The sequence below is a fragment of the Chelonoidis abingdonii genome, chromosome 21, assembly GCF_003597395.2.
Source record: "Chelonoidis abingdonii isolate Lonesome George chromosome 21, CheloAbing_2.0, whole genome shotgun sequence".
NCBI classification, from domain to species: domain Eukaryota; kingdom Metazoa; phylum Chordata; order Testudines; family Testudinidae; genus Chelonoidis; species Chelonoidis abingdonii.
Window position 1 is genome coordinate 3,883,861 of NC_133789.1, and position 25,750 is coordinate 3,909,610.

General features: G+C 42.8%; 1 protein-coding gene across 3 annotated transcripts in view; it reads right to left on the reverse strand.

Annotated features, from left to right (window-relative positions):
• The window catches only part of CDK12 (cyclin dependent kinase 12), a 50,304-nt gene extending 25,655 nt beyond the window's left edge, over positions 1 to 24,649 (reverse strand). For 2 of the 3 annotated variants that reach the window (XM_032791314.2, XM_032791311.2), the window contains exons 1-9: positions 23,009 to 24,156; positions 15,869 to 16,753; positions 10,420 to 10,596; positions 7,888 to 8,027; positions 5,929 to 6,099; positions 4,252 to 4,441; positions 2,905 to 2,961; positions 2,219 to 2,320; positions 436 to 513 (exon numbers count right to left, since the gene is read on the reverse strand). In XM_032791314.2, the coding sequence (XP_032647205.1) occupies positions 436 to 513; positions 2,219 to 2,320; positions 2,905 to 2,961; positions 4,252 to 4,441; positions 5,929 to 6,099; positions 7,888 to 8,027; positions 10,420 to 10,596; positions 15,869 to 16,753; positions 23,009 to 24,072 (2,864 nt within the window). In that variant the 5' untranslated portion in view covers positions 24,073 to 24,156. Of the gene's footprint in view, positions 1 to 435; positions 514 to 2,218; positions 2,321 to 2,904; positions 2,962 to 4,251; positions 4,442 to 5,928; positions 6,100 to 7,887; positions 8,028 to 10,419; positions 10,597 to 15,868; positions 16,754 to 23,008 lie in introns of all 3 variants that reach the window. The other variant, XM_032791312.2, reaches the window with a different exon arrangement.
• Between the last annotated feature and the right edge of the window lie 1,101 nt (positions 24,650 to 25,750).

Here is a 25,750-nt window from a genome sequence, read left to right on the forward strand (position 1 = left end):
GCAGAAGAGCTGCCCAAGTGAAACAATTTCCTCTCTGACTCAGCTTAGCATATAGACAGCCCAGGTCTGAGGACACACTGAGGAGTATTAGACCAAAGCTCAGGTAAAAGCAGTATCAGAAAGAGGCTTACCTTGGTTTTAAAACCATCTGACAGAGAGTTTTCAGTGCTGATCTCTATTTTTGCAGGAGTGATTTTTACACTCAAATACCTACACCCTCACTTCACTATTGGTGTAAATATTAATAGTCAGGCATCAACCTGGTTCGCAAGTACAAACACCTAGAGGCCTAACTACTTGTATTTGTAGTTACTGTCATTGCTGGTCTCACTTTGCAAACTGATTAGGTTTTAATAACTGCTGTGATACTAAGACTAAGTGCCTGAGCCAGTTTCCCCCATACTACTTCTCGGACATGCGTGCACAATGGTTTACCTGATTAATTCAAGCTGAGCCAGTTCCAGATTGGCTTGAAAAATAGGCTTCTTTGTAAACAGTTCCCCAAGGATACAACTGGAAGAGGAAAACCGACAGGTCATGACAGCAGACACTGGGGATGATCATTTGACTAGTGTTGCATTTCTGTCTATAAGCAGCTTTGCCTGAGGGTTCATTTGCATCAGAGCTCAAAACTCGGAACTGCCCAACTAATCTGTGTGCGAAGAGTCGGCTATCTCATGCATTTAGGGACCAACACTTGCCAGTGGCCCTGTTAAGATGTCAAGCCTGCAATATATTAACTCTTCTCAGACAAAGGGAAATGTAAACAGGATCATGAAGGCTTAGCTGGGCCAGTCTATAAGAAATGGCCAGTGGTATATCACTTGCCTTGAAAAAAGATACATTGAGTCTATTATGCCTCCAGTTGGGAGAAAAAATAGGGGAGGAAAAAGTTCAGTCTCCATTATCCATTCAATCCCTGGCCTCTCTGGTGAGTCTTCCGCCAGGAGTACAAATTAGTGCCAAATACAGCAATGGTCTAAGGTGGACACTAGGCTAAAATCAACTTTTTCTATACTGGACACTGAGTAAGACCTTTACTTCACAGTCACAGTTTTCAGAAGGGATCAGCACTCTCATATTGGGGCCAAATTGTCAAGAGAGCTGAGTTTCCATTAAAAAGCCAACATAAGTAAGTGGATTTATAAAATAGAGCTCGGCTTGCCGTGTGCTGAGCTCAGCTGAAAGTTCGCCCGAAAGCGTCACAATGAAAGCTGCTGGGTGCTTATTTTGGACCAAAGTTTTAAAATATTTTAAACTCTACCTCAACTTTTTTCATCAAAATATTTACAAAGCTAATACAAAAATAATATCCATGCTTTCACCAGCCAACTTCAACGGTTATAGCTAGACAGAAAACTCTGCTAAAGAGGCTTTTTCTCTACGTCTGTGTCCACTATAACTAAGTCAGGGGATTCACAGACACAACATGGTCACAGTTTGTAGCACAGATGGGACTTGACTCTGTGTTCTGTAACCACGCTAAAGCCTTAGACAGGATCTAATCATCACCAAACCTGTCATCTAGGTTTTGACTGCAGCATCGTTATTACCAGGTGTAGTAGAAGAATGAAATCCCACCTACATCTCTTTGGTCCCACGGAGATGTTGCCAGTTTAGAGAAAAAAAAATCTTCTGACTTGTAAACTGAGCTAGTTTGATGTATATTCTCTCTCTTTGACTTTTACAAGTTCTATGAAGTCCTTTTTTGCAGAATATTAACTGCATTGGATTTGGAATCTATCCCAAGTTTGCTAAGTAAGTATGGCAGAAACCATACCAGGAACGAAGGAAGTGAAAAGAAAGCGGTATTACTTTAGTAGGTGGGCTACGTATAGTAATGGTGGTGGTCTTATAGATGTTAAAAATAGAACATTATAATAATCAGGAATTAAGCCCTTTACAGGGAAGGATACAGCTACTAATTTTTAGCAGACCATCCCCAAGTTTCCATTTAGATAAACCCTTGTGTTAAAGTTTAGTTAACAATAGTTCTGATAAAGACACAAGGGTTACATCCCCAATACCGTTTTGGAACTTCTCAAATGTTGCAGAGATGAGATCAAGTGGAACCTACTTGTACAGTTGCTATTGTACTACCAACAGATACAACACACTATACAAGGCTATTCTGTCAGACCCTTTAGAACCATCTTTGGACTCTCTATGATTAATCACAGCTCAAACAAAGTGCTACCGGATAAAACGAGGCGCTTACCCACAGCTCCACACGTCTATGGCTGGTGTGTAACGCTCCTCACCTAGCAGCAATTCTGGAGGTCGATACCATAATGTAATGACTTTATTTGTGTATGGACGGCTGGAAGATAAGATGAGAGACTTACATTGGTAGAGTTCTTTTCATGTCAGTGGATCTCAAAATGCTTTAAGAACCATGGCCTTCGCTTTTAAACACAGGGGCCTAGAATCAGGCATGTAAACAAAAGCAGCCTGGTTTTCAGAAGTGCAGGGGGCACACAGTTCCTCTGTAAGTCAATGAGAGCTGTAGGTAGGCCACATGTCTGAAAATCAGGCCACTTCTTTTTGTGTGGATAGGTTCAGAAATCCTGGCCGATACACCCACATACACAAATCACCTAACCCAGCACTGAAGTGCAGCTAACTCTAAACTGGAAGGCAGCTGAGGTTTAACAGCAACCCTACCGAACAGATAAGGTAGGAAGTAAAATATAATGCTACAATAATTTGAAGAGCAGACTCATGGTAGTCAAGGAAGAGAAACTTTTGCACAGTCAGCTGGGTTTGTCTAAAGAAAGGCTATTTACACATTTATTCTATAAGGGTCTGCCGGCTAGCTTCCCAGGCTGATGGAGTATTGGGGCATCAGGAGACTCAGTGGGTCAATTCACATATGTTAGCAAATTCCCCCTTTGAGTGTCTTACCTCTCTTCTGAGCTGTACAGTCGGGCAAGTCCAAAATCTGCAAGTTTGATCTGCCCACTGAAAAACAAAAGCACAACTACTGGCATGAGTTACAGATGGGATCACTTGCTGAAACAGTAAGAAAGGACCAAGAACAACTGATCATGCTGGATATGCCTGCCTGATTTTTAAAAGACCCTATGGTCCAGAAAGACATACAAGCATTCAGTTTCATGACCATCACAAATGGGCATGCGGGTATAGTGACATCCAGTGTTACTATCAGATTCAATCAGTTTTAATTTCCCCTCACTGGCGTTCAGATGGCGACCTGAAGAATCCTAGCAAATGGTCTCCAATTTGTAGCCTGTCCCACAACGAACTAAACTGCATCCAGCAACTCTAGCAGAAGACTACATGGGAAGAAATCATTCTGAGACTTCTATACCACTCCTAAAACTGGTTTCCAGGTGGTCAATAGTGAGGGACATCAGAGCCCACACCCAATACATGCCACCACCACAATCTCAGCCTTTAAACAGCTAAGAAATTAAACTGACAGTGCAGAGCATGGATGGTGTCTGCATGTGAAGGCAAGTGGGGGAGGGAACAGTCAGAAAAACCTAGAGACATTGAGAAAGATGACGATTCTTTTCCCACATTCATTTATGCCAACAAAGGACTTGGTGGAGACGGTGCTGGAATAAACCCATTACATTCTCCCCCAGGGGCTTGGAGACTTGAACCTAGCAGCAATAGTTGCAGGAATACTCCTTTGGGCTCTATCACTGAACAAACACCTTATTTATTGTAACTCAGCCTCCTTACGATGTCCTTTATGATGTTTTGTTGCAGATGGTTTTCAGAGGCAAGGTTTAACCTTGTGATGTCCCTGAATGATCCATTCCAAGATGCCATTTCCTATTCAAAAGGCGTATGTGTTTTCTTTAACATAACCAAACCAGTCCCATAAATACTACAGCATTACAACAAAAAGGTTGCTTAGAGTCAGAAACTGCACCCAGACATGGTCTGCCATCCTTGAGAGACTGAGATAAGGAGCAGTACATTTTGCCAGCAGAAGGTCTCTGCTGGAGAGGTTGCCACCAACAGGAAGTTAAGCAGAAGGTTATTAGGCTCATTCCCCTTTGGTTGAAGACTACTCCTATTAAAGATACAGCACCCAGGGGACCTATTGCTTAATTAGAATATCTGACACTTTGGATGGAAACATGCAGAAGACAGGGTCACTACCGCAGATAAGATCCTTGTATTCCCAGAATCTAAATGAATCAGCGCCTAACATCTCACAGCTCAAATTAGCCAGTTTGATGAAATCATCTTTTACCCCATTCAGTGCCAAGTTACCTGTTGTTTAGTAGGATGTTGGAACATTTAATGTCTCGATGAAGGAAGTTCTTTTTGTGACAATAATCCAGCCCCTCCATCAACTGTTTCATGAAAGACTTGATATGGTCCTCTGAGAAATGCACCAACCCGGATTCTAGCAGCCCCATGAGGTCATGGTCCATGTATTCAAACACAAGGTAAAAGGCACCTGCCACCGAAACAAAGTTTAATACAGGGGGTGAAAAGTGAAGTAAAAAAAGTTTCAACATTTTTGGTTATGTAGTGGAATTGCTTCAAGATAAAGGCCAAGATTTAGAAAAAAGCGACTTGTGATTTTGTGCGCTCAACTGGATACTTCTAAGGCGGGGGGTCTGATCTCCAGAAGGCGGGTGCTCAGCACTTTTCTTTTCACAGCACTTTTCATAGCAAGCGACAAAAGGACAGAGTGGAAGTATTAGCATAAGCTACCTATGGCATTACGGACTTGAATCTGCTTGAAGAAGGGACTCTCCAAGTGCAATCTAAAAGGGCTGTGTTTTTAAAAGCACCATCAAACTTAGAGGTGAGAGAGGATGGAAAACCTTCTATACCATTAACTGGTTCTTGAGACAGTCAACATTATCCAGCATAATAAAGGGACTGCCCAGTGCTGAGGGGAAAACGCCACAATTAAACCAGCAAAGACTAACTCAATTTTAAAGCCTGATCACTCGCAAACCTCCAGGGGTAGAAACAAGTATACTTTACCCTTGGGATGCACTGAGTATGCATCTGCTCTGTAAAGTGACAAGACTTTAAGATTGGTACCGTGGCATTCCACATTCATTGCCTCTCAATCACATTCGTATCAAGCATACTTAGTTTATAAGAACAAATATACTTCATCTAACAACCAGTTCTGCAAAATCAACCTGGACCCTTGTGCATCACCACCATTATTAAAGGATGTGCAGCCCATTTTTATACCTGTGAAAACCCAGTCTTCAGTAGGAACAGGGTTGCTCAAGTGTAACTGATTAAGATTTAAGGGACATGTCGATGCATAAGGGACAGACTTCAGCTCACCCTCTCTTGGCGGTGTTTACTCAGCAGGGCTAATAGCAGTAAGAAGCAGGAACAAACTTCCACCTCCAACATTTTAGACAGTCTGACACCCTGCAGCGCCAATGCAGCCAAGAGAGAAGCAGCTGGGGTCTTCTCTTTAGTGCATCAGAGTAGTTGATTAAGTTGATACCATTTTCCACATGGTGCTAACTATTGATCTCGGCATCTAGCAGCTCATGAGATGCTGCTACTGTAAGACCACTGCAAAGCTGGGTACTTGGACTAGTATGAATGCTTGGCATCTTGTGAACACTTCCAAGCAATGATTCTATACCAGTGATCAGAAAGACTGTCTGTTGCAGGCATCCCACAAAAAGGATAATATCTTGTGCTTATTAACACTGAAAGCAAAATCAGCAGCAGGCTGTGCAGATTTTGTTGCTGTGATCTGCCGTCATAAAACACACGTAGATTATTTTTTCATCCAGATGCAGACATGTAGCAACAGACAATTCTAGAGTTTTCTCTAGCAAAAAAACCTATAATAAATAGAACTGTATCAGATTGCTAGACCCATCCTTACACCAGGATAGTAAACGAGGTGCTGGAGACATTTCTGTTAGTTAAACCACACTATGCTGCTAGCAATACCTTTGTCCTTCTTGAAGTCCAGTGCATCTTGTTTGTCTGTAACAATTTCCTTCATGTTAACAACGCTGCGATGGATCAACTGCCGAAGGATTTTAATCTCGCGGATGGCCGTTATGGGGAAGCCTTCCTTCTCATTGTCCAATCGCACTTTCTTTAAAGCCACCAGTTCACCTGCCAAAACAAGTCAGTGTCAAAGTGTTTGCAGACAGATACTCCAAATAATCCAAATGATACACTCTGGATGCTGTCCTGCCTCTGCCCTGCCCAGGCCTTTGAGTTTGGTCTTTTTATTAGTTTTCATTAAGAAATCTGTTCATTTAGTCTTTAATTATGTTCTTAGCAAAGACTTTTCTAGGCTCCAGTTACATTGGTAACAGAAGAACATTTCAATTTAAAGAGACAAGGATGGGCAACTTTAAGCTAGTAGACGGCCACAAAAGCTACTAAAACCCTTTGGGCTGGGGCATGTGTATGTCGGGTCATGCCCCCAGAGGGTGTGACATGGCATGTTTGCGTCGGGTTCTGGCCTCCAGGGTGGGAGTTGGAGAGTGAGCCCACCTGATAGTGATGGCTATTGGCCCACAAGGCTAGGTCCAGCTGCCTGATCCTTCCCACTGGTTCTCACCACGTGATGTGTATATGTTCTTGCCTGCCCTCTGCAATGCCTTGCCCTACCTTGCTCCTGGCCCACATGCTGCTAGATGCCTGCCCTGAACTGGGCTGTGGTGGGCCAAATAAGATGATCTGATGGACCGGATGCAGCCCTGGGCTGCTGCTCCCCATACCTGCACTAAGACATTTTCCAAAAAGTTTACATTGCTCAATCTGAACTCCATCTTATAGGTTTTTTTGCTTGGGAATACTATTTCACTAGTTCAAAGTAAATGAGCTACTCAGTGAATTAGCGGTTAGAACCAGACAGAGGGTATCAAGACTCCTGGTTTCGAATCCCAGCTCTGCAAATGACTAGCTATGTTACTTTCCCAAAGTCAGTTCAAACCACGTGGCTTGGTTTCTCAATCTGAAAAATGAGAACACCACCTTCTTCACACAGGAATAGGGCTTGTGAGATTCAGTGTTTGTAAAGCATTTTGAGAACTTTAGATGAAAGAGGTCCTAGAAATGCAAGATACGTGACAACAGAGCCTCACTAATTTGCACTAACTGGGAGATACAACACGAATTAGCAAGTGGACAGCACACTAAAGAGCAAGGATCCCACTATTGCAGAATATGGTTTGTTCATTTAATCTGAAGTTGATTTTTAATTATTTCTTATACTTCGTAATTCACTGGAAAATGCACTGTAGGACACTGGGTGAAACACTTCGTATTACGCAACCTCGTTATCTACTACGCTCTCTCATCTACTAAAACTTTGCTAAGTGGGGAGAGAACACCATCTATGTGCAAATTATCAAGTGCAGGATTAGAAAACTCTCCCATAATATCACCCACAAAACGAGAGACCTGGAGAGCAACAGATGCTGCAATACTAGGCAGAGAAAGGGGAGTTAAGAACAGGATCACAGTTTTGTTGAACTTCTTTGCTTTGGTCACTTTATGTTAGAGTCTCTGTTGTGCAAATGATCTCATCTGTGGCTTGACACAGAAGCAATGAAACAAATGTGTGGGTTTACAGGGTGAAGTAACGCTGTGGGTGCACACGGGGAGATTTTCACAGGAACAACAGAACGGTTAGGTGCCAACTTCCAATGAAGGTCAATGGGGTTTGGGAAGCTTCACTCCCCGAGAGTTCTCTGAAAGTCCATGTCCCAAAGTCCATTACTGGTCATGGCGGTATTCCCCAGTGAGCAGTAACAGCACTAAAACTGGAATGAGCTTTTAAGCAGGCTCACTGTGATAGCATCAAAAATAATTAAGACGACACCCAAGAATCACTTAGGGAAATTCTTTCAATATTGCCTTGTTCAGACTAAGGCTTTATCTAAACTTTACCTGTATCCTTGTCCTTGGCTTTGTACACTTGCCCATATGTTCCCTCTCCAATAATCCCAATGATATCAAATTTATCCACGCAGCGCTTCCCCCAGTCGCTTTCTGTCTGTCTCCTCTCGCCGTAACGAGGACAACAGATTCTGAAAAAGGGAAGATTAGTTTAAAAATCCCAAACAATAGGACTCGATCATAACTGCTTTAAATGGAAATTAATTTTTTTAATTTAAATCCTAAAAATTAATAGACCGGAGAGCAATTTTGTCATCTTACCTATCTAACTTGTAATGCGGGATTGTTCTTCAGACTACAGTATACCTTAAATCTAGATAGTAATTATCAAAAAGCAAAGGGATACCATCACTTCCTTGGGGAGACTGTTCCTTAATCTCACTGATTGCAGAGTTAGGAGTTTTATACGGCGCACCAAATCAGTGTTTCTCAACCTTTTTGATACCAGGGACTGGATTACTGTGTCAGGGAGATTTCAGGGACTGGTGCCAGTCCACGGACTGGTCGTTGAGCAACACTGCGGTAGATGGAGATTAATTTTCTTTACTTAATACAGCAGGCATCACTAGACAAACATTTATACTGTCCCACACAACAATATTTACACATTATACTAAGAATAGGAAAACACACAATAAATGTAACTATCCAAGCAACAAATACCTTCTTAAATTTAAAATGGCAATCACTGTACTCCTTGTTTCAACCTGCCCTAAAATGAGGCCAGTAACAGACTAGTTTCTGTGGTCGCTTTCATGACTAACTCTCATTAAGTGCTATTTTGTAAATTTTTACACCAATAGCCTTTAGTGAATTACACTACATAGTCCTATACCTCTTACAGGCAGAGTAGCCCAATGAGACTTTTTTCTACGCCCATCATACTGCAGTGTTATCCTATATTAGGTCCCTACACTTAAAACCACAGCCCTAACAATTGTACAAGGCCAAAGAGCATAATCTGAACTCCATTCAACGTTATCCCTTATTTCCCCACATATAATGATCTAAAATAGGGATCAAGGGTTATGAAGTATCAAATCACACTACTAAAAAGTTCTCAGTATGTCTCACCGTTCTCCAGTTAGCCTGTACCTCAAACAAATGGATCTGTCCTGTCTTATGAATGGAGAATGAGACACAAGAGTCTCCTGAAGATCTTGTTACACTGCTCTTAAGGTGAGCGGGGTTTGGACAGAAGCCAATCAATATTACTGTAACATAATTCTTTGATAATTTTAGATTTGGTAACTATTTGGAAAACTTTTGAAAGAACATAGGACATTTGATCATTATTTAAGACACAATGTAGCAAATATGCCTTGGGAAAGGAAAGAAAACATAGGAGACATTCCTAACTATATACAAGCATTTATTCTCTCGATGAATGCACAGTTCTCATTAGCGTTAAAGTATGCCCACCGAGTGGAGAATAGATCACCAATACTTCACCAATGTCATGGGCGAAGGTATGTGGCCCCTTTCCTGAACAACTGCTTCCTAGAAACACTAAAGATTCTACATCAGGTTGTTTGCCAGTCAGGTTCTTTTGGCTTCAGAATGAGAGGTCCGTTCCCAATTCAGCCACAATCCTGTTTTCAAGGCAATTGTTAAATGAAAGTTGATAGGAATTTTCAAGGTGTACATGAAACACTCTGGTAATTCACACCAGAGGAAGGATCATGTAATAGATTATAGAACAATGGGACCTGTCAGAACCTTGACAAAATAAAGCCTGAATTACAGGCTCCATTTGGTGGGTGATGCAAACATGCTACATTTCACCTGCTCTTTCCCCCACCATCTGTAGCCCTTCTAGTTTGTTAATGTTCAAATGGATGGAGAAAGGAACCCATTCTCCTGCATGGACCCATGTTTAACTGACAGAGCCTTAAACCTGTCAAATGTGAACTGGAAACCCAAAGGAGTGGGTGCAACGAATAAGGAAGCCAGCACAACAGGAGGTTCATTTCTTTCAAACAATGTTGTTGTTGTTTTTTTAAAAAGCACAGTATTATGATTCAAGCTTGTCTGAAACCAAATGATTTCCAGAAAAAGCGATGGGTTGTCCAGGACAGAGATGAGTTGGGCTGTGAAACAGAACATGCCCCTTGAAAAAACATAAAACTGAGATCTTGAATATGTGTAGTCATTAAAAATCCACTAGTACTTTTAGCAGGGCTGGTAGCATTAACAGCAGTGTCTTGACTAGACTCCAGTTGGGCAACTGCATTGTGCTTACTTACATTTCTCTCTTCTGAGTCATCAAATACATTTGGAATTTTCTTTTCACCCTGAAGTGACTTGCTAGGTTGCTGAGAACTGCTAAAACAATTGCAGATTTAACCTCAGAGATAGATGCATTTTCGTGACAGGGAAAGCAGTTTCCATGTCCAATTTATAGCTACTTTCTAAAACACTTTGGGATCCTTTTGGATGAAAGGTACTATATAAAACACAAGATCACTACCATAAGAAGACACAGTTTAGAGATGCTAGCATGCAGTCTGTGTAAACACTTACTTTGGTCGCTTTTTGAATGGTTGCTGAGGTGGTGTGGCTGCCTTTGGTTCTGGAGACTCCGGGGGAGATGGATCCCCTCCAGGAAGCTCTGGAGGAAGCGGGAGGTCCATGAGCAGGTGTCGTGGTCTCTGCTCTCTCTCTTTCTTCACAACTTTTGGAGGAAGAATCTCCTTTGGACTAAATCCCAGAAAGTTACAGCAAGTTAATACAGTGTGGTCAGACTTAAGATGCCATTTCAAATAAAGACGATCACAGGCCAAAAGTTTCAGACTTGAGTGCCTGAAATTAGGAGGCCAAGTATAGATTTAGGAGCCTAGCTCTAGACACTCAGAGTTAAAATTAAGCATCTTTCTTGTTTCAAAGCCAAAGTCAATGTAGAAAAATAGTAAATTAAAAACATAGCCCAGCCTCAAAAGATCACGTAACTCTTTGCAACTAAAAGTCTCTCATGACAGTGGAATAAAAATTCTTAACATTATATAAACACAGTAACAAATTTGGGATATAACCTGTTATCCATTTACTGATCCCTATACCTCCTATCTCCTGTCCACTCATTAAAACAAATTTAAAGGCATGTTCTGACCCTTACACCGATTAATGGCCATTGCAAATCTACAACCTGCAAGCAAAATTAACCAGGTCTCCACTACATTGCCTTTAACTCATTAGCAAGGACAGAAATGGGGCAACAGTAACTTCTGCATATTGCAAGTAGATCACCAGCTCATTTCTTCTTTTATTATGGTACCAATGGTTGGTTGTCTTTAATGCAGGGTTGTCTTTAACTAGCTGGAGACCGATCTGCAGAAACTAGTTTATTGGAGGTGGGGGAACACGGAAGGAGTATCAGGGAGAATTCCTGGATTTGAATAAACTGGGGATTAAAATTCAAGTTGAATAGCAGTAGGCACGTCTGATTATTCATAATACTTACTCTGTACAAGACTCCACCCTCCCCAGGAAAGGGAAAAGCTGTTTATTGAGAAATAGACAAGCAGCCTTTCTTGGATCATTCTTAGGGCAACCTGCTAGGGAGACCGATGCTTGTCAGCATCAGCAGGACCTAAAATTCTGCTCGTAAGCACAAAGAAGCCAATGCAACTGAACTTATGGGAATAGAAAATTAGGAAAGTTACCTTACTTGCTAGCCACTTCCCAACCTAGCTGAAACTGTGGTGAAACACAGTGTATTGCACAAATGAATACAGAACAAGACATGGAAGGAGATTTTGATTGAAGTACAGTACCTTCCCCTTTGGAATTACTGAGTTCTGATACTCTTTAAAGGAACGGACCAAAAAACTTTGTCTTTTTACGTCTACTGAGGTCATTGCATAGGTTTAGTGAACTAATCAGAAAAGCCCTGCTACTCAGAGTACTGGAGGAAAACTGTCACTGATATGTATCACTGTGGCCGTTATAAGCCATGAAAGTAATAACAGACACGAGCGAAAGATCCATGGGTCTGCTCTTGCTCCCATTTAAAAATCACCCAAAGTACAGCAGTTGACTTAGAAGAGCAGAATTGCCCCTATATTGGTCACGCTAACAAAAGCAAAGAACATCAGCATTAAGGCTGACAAGAGGAGCCCCAAAATGGGATTCAGACATGGGCTCGAGCTGGCAGACTAAAAATGGCAGTCTAAACAGAGGTGGCCCAGGTGGCAGCTCAGTAAACGCTCCTGGGGTGTGAGCAGGTTTGTACTTGGGCAGCCAGCACAAGTTGCTGCCTGTGCTACCACTGGCTACCCTGCTATTTGTGGTGCACTAGCTCAAGCACGTTCCCTGCCGCAGTGGAGACATACCCTAAATGTAGGATGAAGGTACCTAACTCAAGTGCCATGTCTGAAAAATCAGTTCTTACATTAGAGCCTGATAGACTTGGTCAAATTATTTCATCAGCTTCATATGTTTTAAATAAGCTATTAGAGGAATATTTAAAAGTTATTCATTTGGATTCAGTGCTTAGTTATTTCAGCCTGTATATGCTATTCACCACCAGGAAAAGCAGTTCCTGTTCCACCAATTGCAATGGAGCTTTACTTTTGATAGCAGTGACTTTGTTTTAGATCCGTAACATTATGCAGTTTTAAAATGCTCCACACACCTTCATCCAAAAAAGCCTGAATTTGAGACTCTTCTCAGCAAGGTATTTGCTTGACAGTGTTTTGGGGGAAGGATGAAGATGGGTTGCTAGGTAGCATTTGGAGAGGAGAGGCTTTTCTGAAGTGTTTTCATTGTTATCTGCTGATTGATGTAAATTGTTACCTTCATTTGATTATTTAAGGCTACTGAGTAGCTGGAGTTAGTTTATTTGTACCTCAGAATTAATGCTGCTAGATGGCTATTTTAAATTTAGTTACAGTCAGAGCACATAGACTATTTGCATAGGCATTCTTTTTAACATTAAATCTAAACAAACATCACCTCTACATTACCTAAACCTGAGAGTGCTGTATACAGATGGAGTGGAAAACCGTAAAGATGAGCTGCAAAGCTTAGAAAAAAACAAAAGTCCATCAATACAAAAAACAAGGGAAATAAAATCCCATAACAATAAAACAGTTGTAGCTGCTTTAAAAAACTGTAATTAGCACATCTCAGCTATTTTGGGGATAGCCGTCACCTCCCAGAGATCCCGAGGAATTCAAGTTATGAAACTTAGAGTGATGTCAGCCATCACATACCTAAAATGATGGAACTATTCCATTCTAAACCTTCATTTTCACTCCCTCCTCCTGCCCTCCCTGTAAGATGAAACATCTCATGCTGCATCTGAGCCCAAAGGGGAATCCTTTGGAATGATGCATCACAAGTTTTTTTTAGCATTACACAAGTATGAAGAGAAAGGTACAAGAATCTTTATTTACTCAACTGAGCTGCATTTTGTACTTCAGTAACTCAAATGGGATTCTAAACTTCCTGCTTGCCATAGCCTTAGAAATCAAGAAGGACATGTGTTTTTTCCACATGTTGGAAACAGAATAAAGAAATCTACTTAGAGAAATCTGGTTCTCAAGCACCAAATAAGTGATTGACCATGCACAGTACATTACTTTCAATGTGTCATTTACAACTAACACCTGTTAACCCTAATGAAGTGGATTTGTTTATTTGCCTCCTCTTTTTTCAATGAACTGGCTGGCTGAGAACTTGTTTGCCAACCTTTGGGTGGAAATATATCCTGCAACTATGGTATAAATCTCTCAAAATACACAATGCTAGTGGAGGTAAAAATTAAGAAACTGACAAAGCTGCAAGTCAACCTTGAAAGAGTCTACTCAGCCACTCACCTGGGGACATGTACAGTATTAGTATTTTCATCACTGCCACACTAAGAAGTGTGAGAGTTTGTGGTAAAGTTAAGACTGCCTTGTAAAGCATCATAAACTACACCAGAGCTGATTCAATAGGTTATTACACCATGTTAGCAACCACAGCATTATGTTTAGTGTGTACTTTTCCGATACAAGTACCGGTCCAGGCACCACATTAAGGCTACTCTTTCCACTCTCACTGCTATTTAAAAAGCTGAACAGACACACTGAACAACACTAAATCAAGTGCTGTTTGTGAAAGACAACATAAGGATGTACTGGTCCAAACTTTTATAATGCATTGTAATCATCACAATGACAGAAGCATCTCGCTAACACTAATGCCTGAAAGATCCACTGAGAACAGTAAGTGAACAAAGAACATACAATGAACTTCATGTAAGAAGTGGTAATAACACTTCAGAGTGTACAAGTAGATTGTTTTGTTTCACATTATGCAAGAGTAATTAAGTCTTATACTAAGATATCCCAATAGAAGTGGAGAGTGAGGAAGGGTTTTGATGAGCAATTTAGTAAAGTAAAAAATAGTGAGGACCTAATGTGGAATCATTCACAAATTATAAAACTTCAATAAAGTATCGTGCCACGACAAAAGAGTTTTTAACCATTTTTCAACTGATTCTATTTCCTTTGCCCTGGTTTATATAGATAATTTCCATCATAAAAAGTGTGTGTCCAGAGCCATCTAGGGGATTAGTTAAGTAATCTATCAGATCTAGAAATTATTCATGTAGCAGTCAACACAACTCACTTGGGAAAGGACTCAGTCTTGATGTTCTGTTTAGGGCTCCTCTCTAAGTGCACTCTCGGGAGAATTAATTAGAATTAATTTAAGGTGTGAAATTAAAGTGGATTGGTTTAACTGCATTAAACCCCTGTGTGACACAATCAAAAAATTATGGTCACTTCTATTCTAAATAAGAGTATTCACATCTGGGTTTAATTTGGTTTAAGTAATCTGCCTTACAAGTTAACTTGGATTAACTTTCTGAGCATCCCTATGTAAACAAAAGCCCTTAGAGATAGACAGGTAAAGGGTTACCCTCTTCCACATTAAAATTATAAAACAGTGTAATTAGATATGCAGCATAGGGCACAGATAAATAACATGTTGCATGTAAAACCACAAGGCGAATTACACATAGATGGAACCATTAAAACTACTGAACTATGCATGGTTTCCTTACTCACAACAACCCTCCTCCGAGACCTGCTACTTAACTTCTGAGATTCTTTTCTTTTCTGTCTATGGCCTTGTTACAGGACAAAGTTGCACCAGGTGCAATTTTAAAGCAGTTTAGTTAGTCTGATGCAAACCCCTGTGTCAACCCTCTTACTTCCATTTAAATGGGGCTTATTTCAGTTTATTATAAATATATAAATTACTACCTAGCTCTTCTGCAGTACTTTTAGTTTTGCTTAAGTCAATTAGCAATTGATTTAAAAACCCAATGTAAGTTAAAGCAATGCAATTTGTTTCAGGTAGACAAGGCCTGCACGTCTCAACAACATGCTGTAAGTGTAACACTGCTTTGTATTGTCCTCTCCTATAGGTCACAATCTTTCCTGTTACCTTAACACAGCTTTTTGGATCATTCAATTTTTTTATACTAAGTCAGGACCTTCTCTTGCAAGCTGCTGCACACAACCTTCTCCCATCTGAAGCCCCATTAAAATTAACAGTGGTACTTCCAGTCAGAGCAGCTTTCAGAATAGGGACCTAATGGATTTGTATTAAAGACTGACTTGATTAATGTTTTTTTTAAAACTGGTTTTAAAAAAGCCTCTAAACTTCTCTTCCTCACTGAGATCTTGTGCTAGTTTCAGCAATGAATCATAAGCCCCTCAAAATAGGTATTCTGGATGGAGAGACTGACAAAATGATAACATTGTGAATAACGACCTGACAGGGCATTTGGTTATGAGTGGTGTTTTCAGTAGACTGGCACAAGTTTCAACAGAATCAAGTACAAAACTAGGTATCTTCTAGGAAACATATGCAGGGTAAAGAAGGAGTTGGCAAGGTAAAAACAAAATCTCTTCTCTTTTACTGTGTTAGTATAGTGTATTCCAGCCCAAGCAGAACCAAGCTCTCCGCATGATCTTACCTATCCAAGTCATCTTCCCCGAGCAGAATAGGTGGGAGCGGGAGTGGAGGCAGCGTTGAAGTCTTCAGGTGTGGGATAGCAGCCGTCACAGACACTTGTGGTTTTGTAGAGACCTGGACAGAGGGCTGAGAGTTTGCCTGAGTAGACAAAGCAGATGTTCTTGAGTGGGAAGAAGATGGCAAAGAGGCTGGGACTGAAGTAGGGACCTGAACAGAAGTCAGCTGGGAAAGCGGTAGAGGTGGAACAGCTGGTGATGGAGGCAAAGGAGGCAATGGGGGAGTCTGAGGTGGCGGCGTAGTTGTTGGTAGAGGTGGAGGGGGTGATTTTATTGAGGGCAGCGGGGGCGGGTTCTCCTTCTCTGTTGTCTCTGTCTCTTTTGGAGTTACAATCTCCTCTTTCACTACTACAGACTTTGACTCTTTTGTTCCCATCGTTTTTGTGTCTTTAACTGGAGTTGCATGCTTCTTCTCAGAGTTCTCGTCTATCTTGGTTTTTACTGGCTCCAGAGATGTTTTAGTCTCTGCATTCATGTGTATTAAATTAACCAATTCCGTGTCGGAGGCTGATTTGTCAGATTTAACGGTTTTGGGTACTTTTTTAGACTCCGTACCTGTCTCCTTACCCTCAGATGAGCTGTTCTCTTTTATAGACAGAAAAATAGGCGAGTTCTTTGCCTCCTTTCCATCCACCTTTGCTGCTGCTGCTGCTGCTGCAGCTCGCTCCTTCTTTTTCCTGCTAAGCTCTGCTCCCAGGCTAGAGTTCAGTGGTAGCCTAGCAGGCGATATACTGGAATGGCGACTATGTGAACCAGACCTCTGCTTTTTATTGTGAGATGATGAATGTCTTGAATATACAGGACTTCGACTTCGGGACTTCACAGACTTCCTATGGAAAGAGCAGGAAGCAGAAAACTGAGATGCAGTCTGACACATACTATGTTAGTTACTGAAATTAACAAATAGGGAAAGCTCTCTTTAAAGACAAGGGCATTCATAAATTGTCAACTACACTTCTGACCATACCCAAGGCTTGTCTGAGGAGACTTAAATTAATGGCACCAGTGTGATGACACTTGGAAATAATCCAACATCTAGGGAGGTCAAAGATGCTGCTGCTTACAAATCAACAATTAAAATAACAGAACCGCAAGATGAGGGTTAGACAAACCCCAAGTTAAAGAAGAGATAACAGACGCACAGTGCTTGACTGGAGGATTTTAGCTGAGATGATGAGCTGACAAGTTAGGAATCTTTCAGGGCAGTAGAGCTGGAGGGAAAACACAATAAGACATGAGTATTGCTTGTGGGAATGTTTTGCACAACCCTGTGGCGTTGATCAGTGGTGTTACAGCAAGGCAGTGATACTCAGACCTCAGTGGCTAAGGAGTCAAGTTAGTGATCAGCATTACCCAAAATAGACACAATAGTGTGAATTCATTGTTTCATTTACTATAGTACTATATATTCACTCACAGTTTTAATATCATGTCCTGCATAGAGCCGCGGGAGAGACATTCAAGAGCTACTTCCGGCTCGAGAGCCTTTGTCTGAGTATCATTGCAATAAGGTATTCTCCTAGTGAATGCCACTTTTTCCCACAGAACATCTTCATTCCAAGTACAGGTTTTACTATTATCATAAATGCATTTGCACACTGCAAGTCAGAAAGACAATTTGAGGCTTTCATCCTAATTTAGACATGTTCAGAGATACTCTAAGTCTGAATTTACAATAAGGGGGCTACAATTTATTACATAAGCAGAGATATGAAATGCATTTGGAAATCTGCACTCTAGTGTGAGCCACAAATAAGGAGAAAAATGCCTTCCTTTAAAAGGACACAAGATGATCGGAGGATGGACTTGGATTAGGCACAAATCTGCAATAAGTGTCAATCTAGTGGAGGTTAGGGATGAAGATTCATTGGAAAAACTGAAGGGGAAAAAAAAAACAAAACAAAAAACTCACAGAAAACTGGTATTTTCAATTCACAGGTCAGTGAATATTTTCTCCTCTTCAAGGGAGACTGGGATTTTGCCAGGCATGGGACAGTGCATTTTATGAGTAATGTGTTAATGATGAACTTCAATGATTTGGAAGCCACAAGTTACCAAAGAATCTTGAAGTAAGACTCTACCCATACTTAGTTGAAATCATGCTCACAACTGATTTTTATTCTATGACCTATTCAAACCTAGAGTTCTCTGACCACAGTAGAAAATTTAGCATGATTTTAGATCATGGTTAAAAGAAATTCCTTTTCCCACACAGCTCAGAAAACATGTAATAACAACTGTGTTTAAACATGGAAGCTGTTAGCAGATGTTTCAGTTGAAATGCAGTGTAAGAGATTAATATAATTTGCATAGATAAGAGAATCACAATTTTAAACAAATATTCTGACAACATAAATGCTTTAAAAATAAGTTGAAGGATAGACATGGCTTATTATAAAGCATTTCACTAGACATTTGTGACTGCAGTGGCCAAATATCAATGTGGCTAAGTGGCTCTTACCTTTAGTCTTAAAGAACAAAAATAGCAATAAGAATATATAAAAAAATGTCAAGACTTATTTCAGATTCTGTCTTCAACGTTCATGGAAGTTGTGTGAAACAGAATCTGGCAATATGCCTCGAGCTGGTACGTCGTCTTCAGGGGACTCTGGATAATCAGTTTAACTGTCTCTCACACAGGCAGAATTTGCCATTTGGCTAGTAGTTCACTTTCCACATCCCGCTGCAAAACTGTCAGGAGCTGAAATAGCTAGCAGCATCTTTCACTGCACTCAGAGGTCACACTTGCAGACTTTGCTGAGGACAACATTCCTAACTGAACTTGTAAGACATGGGTAGCTGCAAACAGAGCTAACGATTCTGAAACCTAAACAGCACTGAATCCTGCACTAAATCCCAGCTACAAGTGATTCATAACATGGATCTGGAAACCGCCCCCTCAACAGGCAATATTAGTTTTTGTCACGGCTGATTGCACTGAAATATGTTTTAAGAGAAGCAAATATCTACAGGAAGTTTTGTAAGGTGTTTCCTCTGTCTAGAGTAATCACTGAGTAACTTTATCTCTGACCAAGAGGTTAGTGATTTGCCCTCAAACATCACCTTTGAAACCAACACTGCACTGCAGATTACCTAGTTTATAGCACTTAAAAAGGGAGGAAAACCTCCCAGCTATAGAGATGTTCAAGCTTTTCTTTCCAGCTACTGTGGAGTGGTTAAAAAATTCCTGTATTTCTAATGCAGGAAACTGGACACGTAAAATGCTAGCCACCAGGCTCATGAATTAAGATAAAGATATCAATGGGAGAGAATGGGAATGGCTCACTACAGAAAACCAAAGCACACTGGCAACAGATTCATTTCTCTGCTACAATCAGAGCTGTACCAAAGAAAGATATCTTGGAGGAAGAACAGATAGAAATCTCTAGCCCTATCTATACTATGAAACTGGACATTGCTAAGAGCTGTTCGCAACAGTTTGCCCTCAATCAGTATGAATGCGGAAGACATGACAGAGAGAGCACAAATCGGCCACTTCCAGAAAGTATGTCACCTTAGGCTCTAAGAGCGATCTAAAACATTAAGCATACCTCACAGGTGAGATTATTTGGCATTATTCTACCATTATACAGTGGAGAAATCACAAGCATAGTGGTGAAGTGAAAGTTAGAGGCAAAGGTGGGACTAGGACCTAGGCATCTTGACTCCTGGTTTCTTCTTTTAACTACTAGAGCAGGGATGGGCAAACTTCTTGGCCCAAGGGCCATATATGGGTATGGAAATTGTATGGCGGGCCATGAATGCTCGCGAAATTGGGTTTGGGGTATGAGAGGGGGTGAAGGCTCTGGCTGGGCGTGTAGAATCTGGGTTGGGGTTGGGGATGAGGGGCTTGGGGTGCAGGAGGGTGTTCTGGGCTGGGATCAAGAGGTTTGGAGGCTGGGAGGGGGCTCAGGGCTGGGACAGGGGCACAGGGGGCTCAGGGTGCAGGCTCCAGGTGGCACTTACCTCAAGCTGCTCCCAGAAGCAGCAGCATGTCTCCCATCCGGCTCCTACAGAGAGGCATGGCCAGGCGGCTCTGCTGCACACTGCCCTGTCCACAGGTACCACCATTGCAGCTCCCATTGGCTACAATTCCTGGACAATTGGAGCTGCGGAGGCGATGCTTGGGGTGGGGGCAGTGTACAGAACAGAGCCCCCTGGCCGCCCTATACGTAGGAGACGGAGAGGGGACATGCTGCTGCTTCTGAGAGCTGCGCGGAGCAGCCCCCGATCCTGCTCCCTGGCTGAAGCACCAGAGCGTGGCAAGCCCCAGACCCCGCTCCCCAGTGGGAGCTTGAGGGCCATATTAAAACAATTGGTGGGCCGTAATTTGCCCACCCTTGCACTAGAGAAACTACCGCAAATTAAACCCTTTAAATCCAGTTCACTGACATTTGACAACATGTTATTTTGTGCTGCACACCAGTGACTATGGCAGACATACAAACACAGAAACAAAAACTCATAATAGTGTGCAAGCCCACATCCATCAAGTGGGGTGTTACCTGAATTCTCTCTCTTGGCTATAGCTGCAATGGTATGGTTACGACAACTGCTATAGAAAACAACACTAATGATATCTGTTACCTTCCCTCCCGACCAAAGAATCTACATTTCCTCCTTAACCAAAAGCAGTTTGTTTGGAGGGGCCATCTGGAATGTGACCTGCAGTGTGCTTTCGGCACCAAGGACATACGTGTATTTAGTTCGCCATCTTCCTTCTCAGACTACATTTTGGGAATGGGAAGGTAAAAGAATCACTAGGAAGGATTTCCCCGTCAGCCAATGAAAAAACATCAGTGCCATAGGAAAGACTCTTTTACCCCTCTCTGAGGAATTTACACTGAACTTTCCTCACTGCATGGAAATGCATGTTCAGTGAAGCAACAACCAACATACACAGAGGAGTTCTGATTTTCAGTTGGCTTAACAGTTAGAAAGAAAATAAGGTTTGAAAATTTCACTTTGTTCATTTAAGAGTAATATTGTTCTTTGGGGGTAACCATTTTCCGAAGGCTTCTTGCACACTCAGTTGACTCCTCATTTCTTGCTTTGTGTTGCTCAGTGAAACAGCTTTGATTTAAAAAAGCGTGCTATACAAAAATTGCAGATCAGCTTTAGGAGAAAGGGGCGGGACTGTGGTGGGTTATCAATTTAACCCTAGATTCAAAAAATTCAAAACAAACAGAGTGTAAACAAGCAGTAACCTTTGGAATTTTTTTTGGTTTGGTTAATGAGCTAAGTGCTGTACCAGAAAGATGTCCTCAAAAACTTTCCCATATGGCTATGCAAGTTCACAGAAGCACATTCAAAGCTGCTTCCATAAAACCAGGCTCGGAAAAAGTGATCTTCACTTCACAGGAGTAACTAGAGTTATACAGACCAAATCAGCTATTGCAATTTTGGGGTGTGTTGGGGGAAGAGGGGAAATGGAGGGAAAACACAGCGCTTTAGGATCCCACTGATTCCTCTACTACCCTCCAATCCAATGGCAACCCTCTGTCTGGTTAAGGAAGAGTAGACACACACCCTTAACAGAGCCTACAAGCACAGCTAGAAAGGATACACGAGGCATCTGCCACCCAGTCGACTTTTCCAGGGGTGTAAAAGTGTCTGTGAAAGCAAAGTCTTCCCCCCCACCCCCAAAATCTGTATCTATATATATTTTAATATGGAGATAGCAATCTCGATATAAAATCCTAGTGGAGATAAGGGACACGTAGCTTTTGCTTCCATGAAGCTAGTCAAATAAATGCCAGATGGGGGGAGAATAGGGTTGACCTCAATGAGCTAAATCAAGGCAAAAATTACCAATGCCTTATCACCACTAGGATTTTACACTGAGATAGCTATTTGCTGTGAAGACAAAGCAATGTTGTTAGCCCATATCAGCCCTGATTTTCATCGGAAAGCCTACTCCCTAAATGTTGAGAGATGTGGACGTGGTTTTAGGGCTCAATTCCACAAGCAACGAGTTCAATGAGACTACCCACATGAGCAGTACCAGTGACACAGATAAAGATGCACAGGATCAATCTCCTTGCTCACAGCCCCCAATGGAATCCAGGGAAGCAACACAACTAACATTGTACATGTTGTTTTGACCATAAGGACTTACTTCATACAAGTTCAGCTCGGAATTATGATGAAGCTATAACAACAGTTCCATAACACACATGCTGTGAACTGGAAGTTCACTGAGACACAGGCTTCAGATTGAAAATAATCTTTGTTAGGCTACCTACCAACCTGTACTCAAAATACTCTTGATTACTATATATCCGAAATAAAATGCACCACTATTACTAATTTCAAACAAAAATGGTTTTTGTGTGTGTGTCAAAGTTACTGGTGCAAAAAGAGAAAAAAATACATTTGTTCCAAAATAAAGAAGTTACCTAATTGCCCTTCTAGAATGCTAAGGAGCTATTTAAAATAAATGGAAGCAAATGATCCATAACTGAGCAGAACACAGACTGAGAAAAGCAAGTTTAAAGTAGAAAGAAGCAACTTAAATATGGTCAACTAATTATGATAGAAGGAAAGAAAACAATTAATCAGTTCAGAGTGAGATATGCCCAGAATTAAACAATTTTTCTGAAAATTGTGATAAATCTTTTTCTTAGAATTTTGATCAAAAAGTTTCCAGAACGTGAGAGCTTACTGAAGTGCATTTAGTGCTAGTGAAAGGTGCTGGATTTTCAGCACTAGAAATGTAAATACTTTCCACAGAACACTCAGGAGTGCAAATTTCCCCACAATGCTTCACTCATGTTCTGCAGGAGCCACCTCTAGAGGCAAGTGTAAATCAATCCTAATGGCTCATTCAGTCTTGGCCTCTTTGCTGAGGCTGCCAAAGTTGAGGCTGATTAGTGCCAACAATGGTGGTGCTTTTTAATATGTGGACATCTATCCAAATGGGAACTGTAACTCACACAGACCAATGAGGAGCCCTTGGCAGTAAAAAGTGAACACTAATTACCTGGGCCCGATCTGAAGAGGTGATCTAAAGGGTCAATCACTCACATCCCCAGAGCCATCCAATCTCCCCCCAACACATAAAAGACAACATAGAGATCACACACCTGGGTACTGGACTTCGGCTCACTGATCGCTTGGCAACAAAAGGACTGCTCGAGCGCCTTCGGCTGTATGGGCTGGGTGACCTCCCACTGTACGACCCACTTCCCCTCTCATAACTGGATGAGCGCCTCCTGTTGTACGGGCTGACGGACCTCTGTCTCCTACTGTAAGGACTAGGAGACCGAGTGTTGGACTGGTACGCTACAGGTTCCTTGTAGGGTGGGCTGACCGACTGCCTGCGTGATGAGCCACCGGGGCTCTTCTTGTAGGAGTCATAGTTGCTGGATGTATGCGACCGTGGAGGGCTGATATCGTATTCTTGGGTGTAAGATGCTCCTGAGGGGCTGTCATCCTGTTTGGGGCTCTCAGCCCATTTCCTATGGGGACTCCTGGATTTCCGTTTTGGACTGTCAGCTGCTTTGTAGCTTTTCAGGGTGTCCCTTTTCCGATGGCTTTTACTGCGATCTTTGTGCCCAGACTTCAGCTCCCGCTCTTTTCTGGACTTCTCCTTATGTGCTTTGGATGACCTGGACTCTTTGTTGCTGCTTCTTGATGGCTGTGACTTAAAGTGTTCCTCATTCTCCTCATTGAGTCTCTTGGAAGTCCCTGACACCCGGTCCCTGGTGAACCCTGACTTGCTGGACACCTCCTGATTCTTTTCCAGCTTCTTCTCTTTTTCCACCTGCTTACTTCTGATCAGCTCCCGAACACGTTTGTGCTGGTGGTGCCGGTGTTTGTGCAACCTGTCGCTCCTGTCCGAACTCCCTTTCCTCTCGTCATTCTCCCTTCTTTCCAGCTTGAGAGCCACATCATCTGAGAAGGTGTCCGAGTCGGAGCTGATGTCATCATACTCCACCAGTGGCTTGATCATTGCTCCCAGTGGTGCTGCCGTCTCTTGAACCACCAGTGGTGAATCTTTGGAGTGCTTGGACCTGTGCCTCTTGTGTCTGGAGACCAACCGGTGCCTCTCCTTGCTGTTCGAACTGCCACTGCTGGATGTCTGCTGCTGCAAGGACCCCCCTCCTCCTCCATCCTTCTTGCCCCCATGTCTCTCTGGATTTGGCATTCCTTCTCCACTGTGCTTGGAAGAGGGGAGGGGGGAATCCTCCAAAACCCCCAAACTTTAAACCCCAGTCACCCCCCCTCTATAGGCCTCTCTCCTCTTTCCGTGGCTCTCCTTTCTCCTCCCACCATTCACAGCCACGTTCCCCCTTTGCCTTTCCTCCCTCGTTCTAGCTCTCTCCCGCCTTCATGGGGCGCAGCTCTTTGGATCAGGCCCCGGGATGGGAGGGTGGGTGGGTGAGGGGGCCTGACCTCACAGGACCCCTGGGCAGGAAGCTACAGGGCCTGGAAAGCCCCAAGGAGGGGGGCCTTGGGAGGAGGGTGGTGGGCCCTGGAGGGGGTCCCCCGGCCTGGGCAGAGGGTCCTCTGGGCTGGGGCCCCTGGGCCTCTGAGCAGGTCCCTAGGCCCGGCTCCCTGAGTGGCTCCCTACGCGGAGGATCCCCGGCTCCCGCCCCCTCGGCCGCGGTGCGGCGGGTGTCCAGCTCCCGACCCCCTTTGTCCGCCCCGCTCTCGGGGCCGCCTCCCCTCTCACTTCCCAAAGCGAAACGGCACCGCTTCCAAGGGGGCAGCCGCCAACTCTCGCGAGACGCCTGCTCTCGCGTGACAATCGAAGCCTCCCCGGCCCCCAGCTCGGCCAAACACCGCGAGAAACTCCGGCCGGGACCGCTCAAGCCTCGCGAGAGCTCGGCACTGGGCTCCTCAACAAAACTTTATCGAGTCACTTGGTAACGCGGTCAGAGAAACAACCGAGCACAAGGCGGCCTCTCTTTTCAACAAAACTTTATTGACGCGCCTTGTGTGGACAGCCCCCTACCCCATTTTTCCCCCAACAAAACTGTATTGAGATGCAGAGTGTCGACAAATCGCTAAGGCCCTGCCCCAAACACACTTGTGTTCAGAAGCATCATGGAATGCCCCCTCCTCTTCAGAAGGAGCCTGAGTGCCTTGCAATGGGTGGCATGAAATGCATACCAAGCATGATCCCCAGCAGTGCCCCAAGGCAGGGTGGGGTGTCAGGGCCTCTCTAGGCCCAGCTTTATGGAAAGAGAACCCAGCCATCCTGACTCTCAGTCCCTTGCTCTGTTAGACCCCACTCCTGTTCCAGCACCAAAAACAGAACTGAAGAGTCCTGACTCGCAGTGACTCTAAACCCAAGATCACACTCCCCTTGAAGCTGGAAACAACTCAGTAGTCCTGACTCCTAGTCCTATAGTTCTAGCCCTCTAGACAACCATTTTTTTTACGTAGACAGTAAATTCCTGCAGTTCTTACAACGCAGGCTGCAGGTCCGTGGCACCCTTTGAGAAACAGGCCCTGCGTGTCTCTACCAAGAAACTGAAGCACTCAAAATCAATGGGGAGATATCTGAAAATTTGTCTTGCTATCGCTCAAATTGACAAATTGTCACTCCAGAGTATGTGGTGTAGTTGTAGCCGTGTCAGTGTCAGAATATTAGAGAGACAAGGTGTGTGAGATAATATATTTTATAGGATCAACTTCTGTTCGTGAGAGAGATGAGCTTTCAAGTCAAGAAGAGCTCTGTTTGGCTGGAAGCTTGTCTCTCTTAACAACAGAATTTGGTCCTAAAAGATATTATCTCCCCCCCTTTGACTCACTTCAGTGGACCTTTTAACTGAGTAAGGACTGAGCAAAAGCTGGGTGAAGGCCTCCAGATTTGGTTG